The sequence below is a fragment of the Mytilus californianus genome, unplaced genomic scaffold (genome assembly GCF_021869535.1).
Source record: "Mytilus californianus isolate M0D057914Y unplaced genomic scaffold, xbMytCali1.0.p SCAF_11, whole genome shotgun sequence".
Taxonomy (NCBI): Eukaryota; Metazoa; Mollusca; class Bivalvia; order Mytilida; family Mytilidae; genus Mytilus; species Mytilus californianus.
Genome location: NW_026262593.1, coordinates 43,637,478 through 43,651,752, shown reverse-complemented (window position 1 = coordinate 43,651,752; position 14,275 = coordinate 43,637,478). Strand labels below are relative to the sequence as shown.

The window sequence follows — 14,275 nt, the reverse complement described above, 5'->3', positions numbered from 1 at the left end:
GCTAGACTATTTTCTTTAATACAGATACTCTATTTTAGTTACCTGACAGGTGAACTATAACCAGACAATAATTGATCTTTTCGAAGTTGTTTAAATAGTTTTCAACAAAATATTTTTGTAGCAGTAAATTATATAGATTATCAAAAAGTTCCCAAATCTGATTAAAACAAAAAGGCAAAAATGGTTTGAATAAATAGAGAAAGCCACAATAATTTTACAGAAAAAAAAATCAAACATTTATTCAATGAAATCTTATTTTTCAATGTCTATATATATATAATGATGATTTCCCTCCCCCCCCCCCCCCCCCCCCCCCCCAAGTACATTGTATTCATGTGTTTGGAATATTTCTCAGAAAAAGTTTTATACAGTCTTTTTCGATATTGAAATCCTTTTAATACAACATGAATATTACAGGTTGTCATTTAAACAAAGGTAAAAATAAATAATGGCTACAAAATATCACAGTCATTCAAGAAATAGAGATTTGATGTTTACAATGATGTTGTCAAGACAATTGCCAATATTATGCCAACAAAGATCAAGAATGGTAACCATGTCTTCAAAAATCCACAAGGACTGAAAAATAACATAACAATTAATTAGTGATACTGATACTGAAAAGGGATACTGAAACATTTTAAAAAATTAAATAAATATGCTAAGCATTAACACAACTTTGAGCATATGTAAGTGAAAGCAAACAGCAATTTTTGGGAAAAGAATAGTTTCTCATAAAATATATTCCTCTAAAATCTATTTATTTACAGATGATATAACATGCAATCATTTTAAACTTTTTGTGATCGAAGTACTTATATGCAAGTTATTCATTTTTTATTCTCATGATTTACCACCGGCCGATATAGAATATCATTAAGCAAACATATGAAGACAAGGAAGAAAATATTTCTATGTAAGAGTAAAATAAAATTAAATTAGAGAATTTAGTCAGAATTGTATGGCAAAGTCTACTAGAAATTATGCAATAATAAGGGCTGTATTTGTTGGAAATAAATTGTATTTCAAATGTTTGCACCTATCAAATTACTATAAAAAAATTTGTAGGAATTTTTTTTTTCTCAATTTTGTCTTTTGTTTTCTGTTTTAACAAAACGTGGGACTAACTCATTTTAAATAATACATGATTCCTGAAAGTGTTGTCACAGCATACCAAATGATGACATTATGTAAGTAGCCCTCATTGACATCTTCAGAATGTTTTGATAAATGTATTTATAGTTTGAGACTCACCAACTTACAAGATGTGATTGAAACTGGATATCCTGACCATAATTTCTCTCGCATAATATTGTAACTAAAATTATATATATTAAAACTTACTTTGTGTATTTTCCATACAGTAACATATACAGACAAAGGTTGACCATATTGAAGGATGTTTTACCATTGTATTTCATTGTGTTCAGTGCCATGGCAACGTGGGAATGGCAATTATCACAACATAAATTATGCTGAAAAAAAAAGATGCTGATTAAATTTCACATGTAACTTTAGTTTAAACAATATTTTATATTTCAAAAGTGCACATATTACAATTATACAATAGAAATACAGGGATTGGGAAACAAGAAAAACTTAAATCAATCTGTCTCTCATAAAAATATATAAATAAACATATAACTTTGAATTAGATTGGATAAAAGGCTGCACTAATTCCTTAAAACCTTGAAAATCTTCAATAGAATACATACATGAATATGTACAAAATATTGTATCAATCCAAAAGGAAACTAGAAAAGAGTCTGTGTAGCCATTTTACCACACATACAAACTATAGTTGCATACATCAATGTCATTTGGTAAATAGTTGACAATAATACCACATCTTCCCATTTGTATTACAACATTATAGATCCACTATTTTCAGTGAATTGATACAATTATATGCAGGCGATTTTTTAACTGTGTCAAAAAGTGTCAACTTAAAGATAATAAATTGTTTTGCCGAGCACAGCTGGATACGACCGCAGAGGTCCAACCCTGAACAGTTGGGGCAAAAATGGACACAATATTCGCACTTGATACAAGTCTGAATTTGCATTGTAATTAAATACTTGACACATAATAGGTTTCTGACACAGAATAACTGTAGTCAAAGAACTTAGAATTGGTTTTATGATTTGAATTTATATTCAATTTTTTGCTTTTGTGCATACACTATGCTGTTGCCAATTGACCCCCCCCTCCCGAAAAAAAAATTGACCCCTCCTTTTTTTGCTTTTGTGCAATACACTATGCTGTTGCGAATTGACCCCCCTTTTTTTGCTTTTGTGCAATACACTATGCTGTTGTGAATTGACCCCCCCCCACAAGAAAAAAATAAAAATAAAAAGAGATTTTCTTTTCTTTCGACGACGTGATACCAATATACTACCGCAAAATTTTTTGCGGTCGTATAAAAATGAAAGTTGTACCGTGACCTATAATTGCTCACATCTACATTATTTGGTCTCTCATGGTAATAATATTTGCAAAGTAAATAACAAAACAATCGATCTTTAGGTATAACTATAGTTTTAAGACTCTCAATCACAAAAGAGCCATTGTATATTCAAATTAACAATCTCAGTATTGATTGTTTGGTTCAAAAAACATGAAAAGCTCATATATGCAGTATACACACATAGATATGATTCTGAAGCATTTTGTATTAACCAAGTTATCTGTAGCACTGAAAACATTCCTACAATCCTCCATGAAGATACAGGATACTTAGAGATATGACTTTAAGGTCCATAAGATATTTTCCTTAATTGATGGAATTGTGTTTAATTTTAACATTCATTTTCCTTGTATTTTACCTGAAAAATGTTAATCTGAACTTTTATAAAACAAGCATTCTGAGAGTATTGCATGGCAATACATAGTCCCCTACCGGTTAAAAATTATTTGTACTGGAACAATATGCTAACTTGATCTATAACTTGTCATGGTGTAAACTATATAAAAATAAATGTGGATAGTGTCCACATGTGGACACAGATGATGCCCCCGCTTGCATATCATATAGTTATAAAGGGACATAACTGAAGAACGGTAAAAGTGACACTACCCAAATTTGAACTTGATCTGAGTTTTGTGGTAATAAGCATTGTGTGTAAGTCTCATAACATTTGGTTGAGGCTAACTTAAGTAGAGAACAGAAACTAAAAATTCAGCAATTTTTCTATTTGTAATGATGCATAACTCTAGAACGGTTGTGTATAAGTTTTACAACATTTGGATGAGACAAACTAAAAAATTCAGCAATTTTTATGTTTATAATGGGACATAACTCTAGAATGGTAAAAGTGTTGCCACCTAATTTCGTACTTAATCTGTATTATGTAGTAATTAGCATTGTGTATAAGTTTCATAACATTTGGTTGAGGCAAACTCAAGTTAGAGAACTGAAACAAAAAAAATGTACTTGATCTTTACTGAGTTTTGTTGGAATGAATATTGTGTATAGGTTTCACAATCTTTGGCTGGGGAAAACTTCAGTTACAGAATGGAAACTAAAAAATTTTGCAATCTTTCTATTTATAAAGGGGCATAACTCAATAATGGTTAAAGTGACACTACCCAAATTCAACTTGATCTGTGTTTTATCAGTGGTAGTCAAAATTAAACATTGCATTGTATAAAGCATTGATTGTAGTTGATTCAACTATAATCATGGTCAAAGGAAGATAACTCCAATTTTAAAAATATATTATATAAACTTGATATTTAGAAGAAAATAAAAATTTTGCAATTTTTCCTTTTATAAAGGGGCATAACTCTAGATCGGTTAAAGTGACACCACCAAAATTCAAACTTGATCTGTGTTTTGTGGTAATAAGCATTGTGTATAAGTTTCATAACATTTGGTTGAGGCAAACTTAAGTTAGAGAATGGAAACTAAAAATTATGCAATATTTCCTTTTATAAAGGGGCATAACTCTAGATCGGTTAAAGTGACGCCACCAAAATTCAAACTTGATCTGTGTTTTGTGGTAATAAGCATTGTGTATAAGTTTCATTACATTTGGTTGAGGCAAACTCAAGTTAGAGAACGGAAACCAATTTCGGGACGTACGTGCGTACGTACGTACGTACGTACAGACGGACAAGGGTAAAACTTAATGCCCCCTCCGGTACGGCGGGGGTATAAATATCAAGTCAATATCTTCAAGCATGATGACAAGTGTTGAAAACTGTTCAAGTGAATTTTGTAAATCCAAGGACCATAACTCTGCACAATATCATCAGACCGGAACAAAATTCGAATTTTTCGTCTGTAACTAGTCATGATAAAACTATATACCAATTATCAATTCAATATCTTCAAGCATGATGAAAAAAAGTGAGGAAAACTGATTATTTGAGTGAATTTTCTAAGTCCAAGGATCATAACTCTGCACCAGAACAAAATTCGAACTTGATCTGTAACTTGTCATGATAAAACAATGTACTAATTATTAAATCAATAACTCCAAGCATGATGCAAAAAAGTGCGGAAAACTGAATATTTGAGTGAATTTTCTAAGTCCAAGGACCATAACTCTGCACAAAATTATAATTATCAGACCAGAACAAAACTTGAACATGATCTGTAACTTGTCATGATAAAATAATATACCAAATATCAAATCAACATCTTCAAGCACAAAGAAAAAAAGTGTGGAAAACTGATTTGCCGGACTGACAGATGGACAGACAGACAGACAGACGGACGAAGTGCAAACCTAAAGTCCCCTTCGACTTCGTCGGTAAAGGACTAAAAATGATATGAGAAATACAAATACATAAATAAGAAAACAACCCAACAAAATAATATTGTATTCATAACTTAAAAGATAGGTAATAATACAAACCATTCTGTGTTTATATTCTTCACAAGAGTCCATCACTCCACGATCCCAGGACTCTTTACCATTATTCACTTTAGCCAAGTCTAGCTGCCAATATCTGATAAGAAAAAATAGTTATAGCGTTAAAAAAATTTCTATTACAGACTTAAAGATTTCAGCATTGCTAACATATTAGCTCATACATTAAAGAAAAAGAAATAAATATTAAAACATAACGTCTCCCATCCTAAAAGGACAGGCATCATACAAGTGGTATAGTGTACATCTGTTATACAAATATAATAAAGTAACTATTTATAACTGCATAGATGTACATGTATATCATAGTTCGTTACTTAAACTTGTGTATACCCAGGCCTCACACATGTAGTAATCATTATAAACCAATAATGGGGAACAATTGCAACAGTATTTGACTAAACTGACAGATATTACCTTTATAATGCTTATCAACTTCTGGATTCATGACAAAAATGGGTGCCAAAATTCTATCTTAATAAAAGAAAGTATTAAGTTCCATTCTATAACAATTATTTTATCAAATTTATATAAGATGCTGATGTACATATATATATATATATATATATATAAAAATAAAGAGATGTGGTATGATTGCCAATGAGACAACTATCCACCAAAGTTCAAATGAAGTGGATGAAAGCAATTAAAGGCAACCATATGGCCTTCAAAGATGAGAAAAACCCATACCGTATAGTTGGCTATAAAAGGCCCCGACATGAAAAATATGAAACAATTCAATTGAGAAAACTATTATAGCCTAATTTAAAACTAAACAATTTATGAAAAATAAAATATGACAGACATGAACCAACGACAAACAATGAACTTCAGGTTCATGACTTGGGACAGGCACATAAAGAATGTGGCGGGGTTAAACATGTTTGTGAAGGCTCAAGTTTCAAAATACATATAATTCAGCAACAACTAAATGGTGTTTTTTTTAAGTAAAATACTTTTTGTTAATACCTCCATGTATAAATCCAGAACCTTTCCTTAAAATTAATGGTAGGTGATGATGATGATGGATGTCTGCTTAATGTCCAGCAGCAAATTAAATGCATATTCAGGGCGAGAACATGTTAAAGATATATGAATGGTAACCCTGCTTTGTATTAGACTGCCATGCTGAGTCTGATTTTTAACGTGCTAGTTCACAAGGTAAATGTCAATAAGAAGACATGTCACCATACCCAGACACATTATTCTGACTCTGAGTAAACCAGCCTTTGCTCTTACTCCTTAACATGCTTAATGCTACATGCTAAGGGGAGAAAAAGCAAGTAACAATTTTAAAGTCTTTGGTTTGAAGCGGCAGGGTTCTAATCAACAACCTCCAGCACTCAAGGCGGTTCATTAAAGGTAGATATCTTCAACTTCAGAAGACAAGACAAAGCTTACATGAAATGTGTGACACCAGTATTTTGGGTCATTCCTATTTAGAAAAAAAAACGTACATTTTACTTTTATTTATCTCAGTACATACTTACTTTACAGGGTTTCCAAAAGCCATATCATCTTCCTTAAATTAAAGAGCAATATTAAAATAATCATTTACATATCAATTAGAGAGATAAATAGCATTTTGAAACAATTTACACATTCTGATATGAAAATCAATTGATTAGATTAAATTCTAAGTTTTTTCTACAATTTTTTTTCAGTTGCAGTGTTTTTTATCTATGGTATTTTGACCACTTTACCATCAAAGTGATAAATTTATTTCGATTTATACATAAATGTTTCTTCTTTTTGAAATCCAATGTGTTCAATGCTTTCATTATAACATAGAAATGAATCTAAAAATGTTGTACTGTCATAAATAAGACAAATTATGCAACTACAAACTGTATTTATATCTTCGTCATTTGAACTCTGGTAGATAATTGTCTCATTGGCAATCATACATCTCCTAATTTATATAAAATTAATACAATAATAATTACTTTGTAGGGACTTCACAACTCCATACATATACATACCAGTAACACTTCATTGTTCAAATATTTTTTGGTCCTGACCACCAAAATTTTGCAAAGGACTGAGTTCGAGACCAACACAATTTTTAGATATTTTACAATAGAAATAATAATGAGGACCTGCAGTTTTTCTTCAAGGACCACCCATGAAAAAAAGATTTCAACATTTGATGTTCCATCAGCTAACATTTGAAGTGGTTTTACGTTTTTGAATTGATTTTAGTAATCATCTGACACTTCTGAAAGTCTTATTATTTTTTTCTAATTTCTTTGTCATTTTGCAGTGTAAATTATTTGTAATATTATAACTATATAACAGAAACTATTGATTAAGAATGTCGTTTTTTTATTTATTTTTTAGGAGGGTAACTTCATCATACATATGACACATTTTAAGCTTTTTTAAAGCCAAGAGTCATATGTCACGAATTGAAAACTAACCGAGACATAATAAGGGCCAGCAAAGTCTCTAATAACTCCTGTGCTAGTACATATTCCCATATGTCCTATAATTGGAAACAGCCATCTGGAATAAAGAACATATATTTATAATAACTTTACAAATTTATGACAAACAGTTTCAGTATTAAATAAAGTTAAACATAATTTAGACCTACCCCAGCAAATCAAACATGCTCTTACATATATGACCATGATGACATAATATTGGGTAAAATATAAAATTAGATGTGGAATGATTGCCAATAATTATGATAAGACAACTATCCAACATATAAAATGTACTGTGGATTCATTATTATTCGTTGGATACCAATTTTCGTGGATTTCGTGATTATAGGTTAACCATGAAATTAAATGTTCAACGAATGGCAAATTTACTATAGGCTTGTACATTGTTGTATGCAGACATAGTCAAAACCACCAAATTAAATATCCACTAACATGCAAGTTTTCCTTAATCCACGAAAATTGGTACCCACGAAAATAAATGAATCCACAGTATATAAAAATAAAAAGATAGGTATGATTGCCAATGAGACAACTCTTCACCAGAGACCAAATGATGTAGTAGTCCAAATGAATTTAAGCAATTATAGGTCAATGTGCAGCCTTCACAATGAGTAAAACCACTACCAATTATATCAAACATCATTTTAAAGTTTGTTGGCTTTCATGCCACTTTCAATGAACATGGCTTTATCATCAGTTTTAAGTAGCAGAGTTTAAGCCAGAGAACATGGAGTTTTACTCATTCTTCAAGAAAACTGGCAACACTTGTCAATAAAGATTGGAGTTGAACACACCTTCCATGAGCAGTGTTCATTATCACAACCACATGCTGTGACCATTCTATACAAATGTAGCTCTTCACCAAAATAAAAAAAACATATATATTTCTTATTTCGACCATTTTACATGTTTTAGGAGAATAAAAATAACAATTGTGGTGAAGTGGTATACTTTACTAATACATATATGGTGATTCAGAGAATCTGCTGAGATTTAGAAAGGACTTTTCTGGTTGCAAATGGCCCTTTTCAACATGTTCAAGGCAATCAATATGTTACAGAGGATCTACATTTGTTGTATGTACATGATGTACATAGGAAGCATTCTAACATTGTCTACATGGTCTAAGACAAAAAATATTCTTATGCAATTGTTTTGACAATCTGTTACTACACTGTGCAGTAAGACATGTGCTTCTTTTAGAGGTATCCTCAATGGTTCAAAACGAAAAGGCCCTTCAACTGTTAGTTTGGTACAATGAAAAAGATAATAACAAAATATTGTGGCCCCAGTGAATTATCAATATAACAAGCATTCTGAGAGTATTGCATGGCAATACATAGTCCCCTACCGGGTAAAAATTCATTATACTGGAACAAAATGCTAACTTGTTCTATAACTTGTCATGGTGTAAATAAAAAGTAAATATCATGTCAATATCTTCAAGCATGACTAAAAACAGTGTGGAAAACTGATTATATGAGTGAATTTTTCAAGCCCAAGGACCATAACTCTGCACAATATTATTAGACTGAAACAAAAATTTGAACTTGATCTGTAACTTGTCATGATAAAAATATATACCAATTATCAATCAATATCTTAGTCAGGGATATAACTCTATAGGGTTATTACAGAAAAATAACATACATTTGTTATTGTGGACTAAAAAGTCAAAGAACTGTGATAACATATGTATGTTACATGTTTCATAGGGACAATATACATCATTAGTTTAGATAAAATGTATACAAGTTCTATTGATATTACTATTGTCTTTATGTATACTCAACTATAGAAAGATATAACAGTTCACAGTTTGCCAATTATGCAATCTACACCTATGTTATTACAGAAAAAATATGACTGTAACTAAAGGGTGTTATCACAGCTTCTCTACATCACTCCAAAGCTTTTTGGTAAATAAAAAATGTATTAATGTAATTAAAACATTAGTTATCAAGGCTATGTATTTAGTTTCTGCGCAAAGTCTCAAGAGTTCCCTAGAGCCCACTATAGATTAAAATATTTTTGATTTATTTTACAAATAACAAACATATGTTATTACAGATTTAGAAAATTTAAGGAATAAAGAGTAGACAACCCATGAAAGTATCTGTAATAACAAATGCAAGTTATTTTCTGTAATAACCCTATAGAGTTATATCCCTGACTGTCTTATAAGCATGATGAAAAAAACATTAGATATGATTAATAGTTCTCTAAAATTAGATATGATGTAATGTACAGTGTATATCTATTTTCAAATTATAATCAGATATAGTTATTTAATAGTTCCAAATATGTTTTTCTTTCATTTGTCACAAACCGATATAAATTTGTAACTTATCTATAAAATGTCAACAACTTTGTACACAATGTAATGTATTGATATATATACATTAATAAAAATAGATTATTATCTAATTAAAGGATTTATCTTCATAATTTTTTTTTATATATATATAGCATTCAGAAAATTAGTTTATACTAAATAATAAACAAACCTGTCAAAAAATTCTTCAAATAATTTAACAAAGAATGTCTTTTAAAAAATGAGTTATCTCCCTTTGTACAGAAATATGGTTTAACATAGTACTCTTAACATTAGATATGGTCCAGAGTTATGGTCCATAACTCTGGACTTAATCATCAGACCGGAATAAAATTTGAACTTGATCTATAACTTGTCATGATAAAATTATATACCAAATATCAAATCAATATCTTCAAGAACGAAGAAAAAAAGTGTGGAAAGCTGATTTGCCGGACTGACGGATGGACAGACGGACGGAGTGCAAATCTAAAGTCCCCTTCGACTTCGTCGGTAGGGGACTAAAAAAATGTCAACTCTATTTTATTTTTGGCTGTGCCATCAGGGAAATTAATATTTCAGAGTTGATAATTTTTGATATTCACCTTTTCTACAGTCATTGACAGTCCATAATTGTATATTGTGTTTATTGTTATAATGATTATTCTGCTCAGTAATGGGCGCTATGATTGGCATAATAAAACATCTCATATCTTGTATAATTTGGAATCGTTTTTTTTCTGTAGTAGTATTATCATTGAATAAATAATTTACATGAACATTACACATTACAAGCATAAGCTCTGTAGAGATTTTGACGACATTGCCTGTAGTATCCTCATGATCATCTCATGGGTTCTCATGCTACAAAAATGTATTAAAAATGCATTGTGACGTCATAATTCCCATTGAAAAAGCATGCATAGTACGAATTCATATGACGTACAAAAACATATGATCTGACCCGATGCAGGTCGCAACGTCCATATTGCCATGACGTCCATAGGATGATCAGCCATACCGTGAAAAGATGTATCGGCCATAGGACAATATTGTCGATATTTTGTGCATGTCCATGTTTTTTTCCGGAAATAAATTTTATTTATAAAGTATTGTGTGATATATGCATGTACTGATGATGTAGATGGTTATTATAACTTGTAAATGTATTATGCTGTATTTACACTATTTGTCAGATCATGTTTTTAAATGTTATACATTTGGAATACGCATTACATATATCATATATAACATGTATAAATGTGCTTTATCTAATAAAATATTTATTAATATATCTTGCATAAAACAAACTGAAAAAAATAAGACAACTAAAAATGAATATCCAAAATGGGAGATCATCTAGATGAAATGTGTCATACAATATATCAGAAAAATTGAAGGTTCTGCTGGCATAAACAGTCAGGGGGCTTACTTAAATGAGTGATTTTCTAAATCACTGATTCAAGTAACATTATGTACATAAAGGTTGGAAGTAAGAGTTGTCTTTCTTTAATAATCACCTATTTAAGTAGTACAAATTAATCACTAGACTAAGTGATTTAATTTTATTGTAGCTTTAAATATAGAATACTAATGATCCAGGAACTAATTATGTTGCTAAAATTATCAGAACCAACATCTGTGTTGATAGGATGATCAGGTCATGTCAGGTGATGACCTTGTACTAAATCTAGGATAATGACATAAAAATCACTTGTTCAAGTATCATACCTCAATTTCCTTCCAAAAAATCACTTCTTTAAGTATCATTATTTTAATAACCCCCACTAATTTCAACACCCCCGAACAGTGAAATTTTGATCGCGAACAGTAGAATTTTATTACATAATCTATAAGATGAAACCTTGAATTTTACAGGAAAAATACTCCCACTGCTGGGAAAAATCTGTTGAGAAAGTATCAGTTCATTATGTAAAACCATTGTTATAGCATTTTTTTCAAGTAAAATAGAATTTGCAGCTAAATGATTGCATCAAAGGCAATAACCTTGATGCTTAAAAGAGGCAAAAAGTTCATTTTTTTCAATTTTACTAATGAAAAGATATTATCTTAAGCTATGTGTTTAAAATTTTGGTAAAACTACAAAATCACAATTTGTGACAAAACTTCGAATTTGCTACTTAAATAAGTGATTTAAAAATCACTTATTTCAATAAGTCCACAGACTGATAAAGGCCCAAGAAAAACAATGGATAAGAAAAATGTAAGGGTCTGCATACATCAGGTTCGTATGAAGACACACAGGCCCGAGAAATGCAAGTTAATTGATTAAAATTGAGTTCAGCAGACACCAGGTTTTCAATATGCCAGATTACCGATTTTTAAGTGTTCGATAAAAAGAAAAACACAATTTTCTTTTTTTTTCTTGTATTTGCATATACGTTTGTTTTATGAGCAATAATTCGGCATATTTGAGTATAAATTATGACAAATGACCATGAATGGGAATTTTCAATATTAAATAAGAACGTATTGTCAGAGACATAATGTCTCTGGTATTACAGATGGAATATGCTGTTTACTCTCTACTCTCTGATCATGCTGATTGAAAGCTGTAAAACGATTTTCAAAGTCATAGTAGGGATGAATTTTAAAAGCATTACCTTAAAACCAATTTTCTATGAGTCTACTCGTCTTCAGCAGATGTACATGTACAGAAGCAAAAAAAAATCATATTTATGTTAGAACTACATGTATGAAATAATATTACTTCTTGTTTTATTATATTTTATGTTATAACCACAAGGGAATAAAGTATGGACCATACATCCTATGGACGTTGTGAAAGTATGGCCGTCGCCTCTTGAAAGCATCTGACCATATATGAGAAGAGGCGAGGCATGTTAAAGATAACACCTATATAACTACACTAATTTGAAGATCACTACCTTTTGATATTTTACAACAAATATCAAGAAAATCCCAACGAATATATACATTTATAGGTGTCAGACCACCAATTCACTCCCTCCAATTTACAACGTATGTAAAAGTAGCCCTACTCTGACACAAAATAGTGCTTTTGATGTCATTGTTTACTTAAACCAACCAACAAATTTGCAGAAATGAAACTTTTGGTGAAAGAGAAATATACTTAGACCATTTTGAGCCAAAATTTACTTGTCTATGAGTTTGCATTAAAAATTGAGGATCAATGCACTCCATAGTATACTAATTTAAGATTTCCAGAAAACCAGGGGTTATTTTTAGTAGTACTTATCATGTGATGGGCAATTTTTCTTAGAAGACTTTAAACATGGGTTCAAAATTGGCATGTATAAAGGTGATACATGTACAATTAAGGATATACCTGGTTTCTATGAAGTCAAACTTAAGGTAAAATATTTAGAAAGATGTGAAAATAACAAAATTTGGTTGAATAGATAGGGATTTTGAATTGGTGGTCTGAAACCTTTAATGTATATAAATAGTGTTTTTACAGTTTTACCTTAATTTCAGTACCTCGAATGACCAGCTTTCTGTTAATCATTTTTAAGTTATACAATACACTTATAATATAATATTATTTAATAATCACTGTTTAAAAGTCAACAATATGTACTAATATTAAAATTTCAAGTGTTATTCGGTCATTACAAGTGTTATTTGAATAATAACGGTGTTATTCGGTCATTCGTGTTACCCCCCTAATTTTACTTTTTCTTGAAACTGAAAGTGATTGTTACACGAAAATTTCAGAACAGCTTACGTAAGACATGGTATTGGTGTCCAGACAATGCAGTGCGGGTACCGCAGTTTGTCATGGTCAATTTTTTGACTGCCATAGAGTGGCAAATGACCAGGCATGTTGATTGCAGTTTTTTCTTGATTTTCGAATGTTTTGGTTTCAGCCATTACCGGGATACTACATTGAACGAAGGAAGTTATATGGTTTATATTGTTAATATCATTGAATTATAGATGAAAAAAATGTTTTTTATAAACAAAAATATTTAAATAGGATTTATCAAGGTATATTTAAATAAATTTCCCTTGATTTAAAAATTTGCTGTTTATTGAAACATATAACAATAAAGTTTCCCTAATTAGACAGGAAAAGGAAAAATAATAGAGACAAATACGAATACGGGTAAATTCAAAATCCGGATTGTAGTTCAGAAATTCACCTAGCTTGGCTACTAAAAGAACTACTGTGCTTGTACTACGTTGCATACATTCAGTTCACAGTTCCGTTTTATTTTACATGTTCCATATGCTTATAACTTAACTCAGCTTGTTCATTCAGTTATGCTAAAAAAAGAAATGTACAATAAAGGACTTATCATTTTTTATCTGGGAGGGGGGCTGGTCAAAATGCAGGGGGATCAAGTTTTTTTCTGTATGTGGAAAAGGGGGGTTCAAATTTTTTATAAATTCAGATCAATATTATTTGCACATGGATATTAGTAGTTCATATACTTCAAGAGACAAAATATCAAGAAGAACATTATAAAACAGTCAAACTTGACGAAAATATATCTTGAACACCATTCATATACAATTAAGTAAGACATCACAAGACTTTGGTGATGTAGGAAGCTGCCATTTTGTGCCAAAATGCATACGTGCTTCATAATCCGAATTATTCAGTCGTTATATTTCACTCACTTCGA

The 14,275-nt window shown here is 30.6% G+C and overlaps 1 protein-coding gene across 1 annotated transcript; it reads right to left on the bottom strand.

Moving 5' to 3' along the window:
- Window positions 1-307: 307 nt before the first annotated feature.
- LOC127720139 (transmembrane protein 222-like) lies at window positions 308-13,517 on the bottom strand. The gene is made up of 6 exons (XM_052226600.1): window positions 13,372-13,517; window positions 7,298-7,382; window positions 6,368-6,399; window positions 4,863-4,956; window positions 1,345-1,475; window positions 308-579 (listed from the first exon to the last, which is right to left on the bottom strand). Exons 1-6 carry the CDS (start codon window positions 13,515-13,517, stop codon window positions 495-497), a joined length of 573 nt encoding a protein of 190 aa, XP_052082560.1. The 3' UTR covers window positions 308-494.
- Between the last annotated feature and the right edge of the window lie 758 nt (window positions 13,518-14,275).

Coding starts and splice junctions, on each gene's coding strand:
- LOC127720139 (XM_052226600.1), bottom strand. CDS start 13,517: ATGGCTGAAACCAAAACATTCGAAAATCAAGAAAAAACTGCAATCAAC. Junction 1,476..4,862: donor AAGAATATAAACACAGAATG/GTTTGTATTATT, acceptor TTTTTTTTTCAG/CATAATTTATGTTGTGATAA. Junction 580..1,344: donor CTGTATGGAAAATACACAAA/GTAAGTTTTAAT, acceptor GTTATTTTTCAG/TCCTTGTGGATTTTTGAAGA.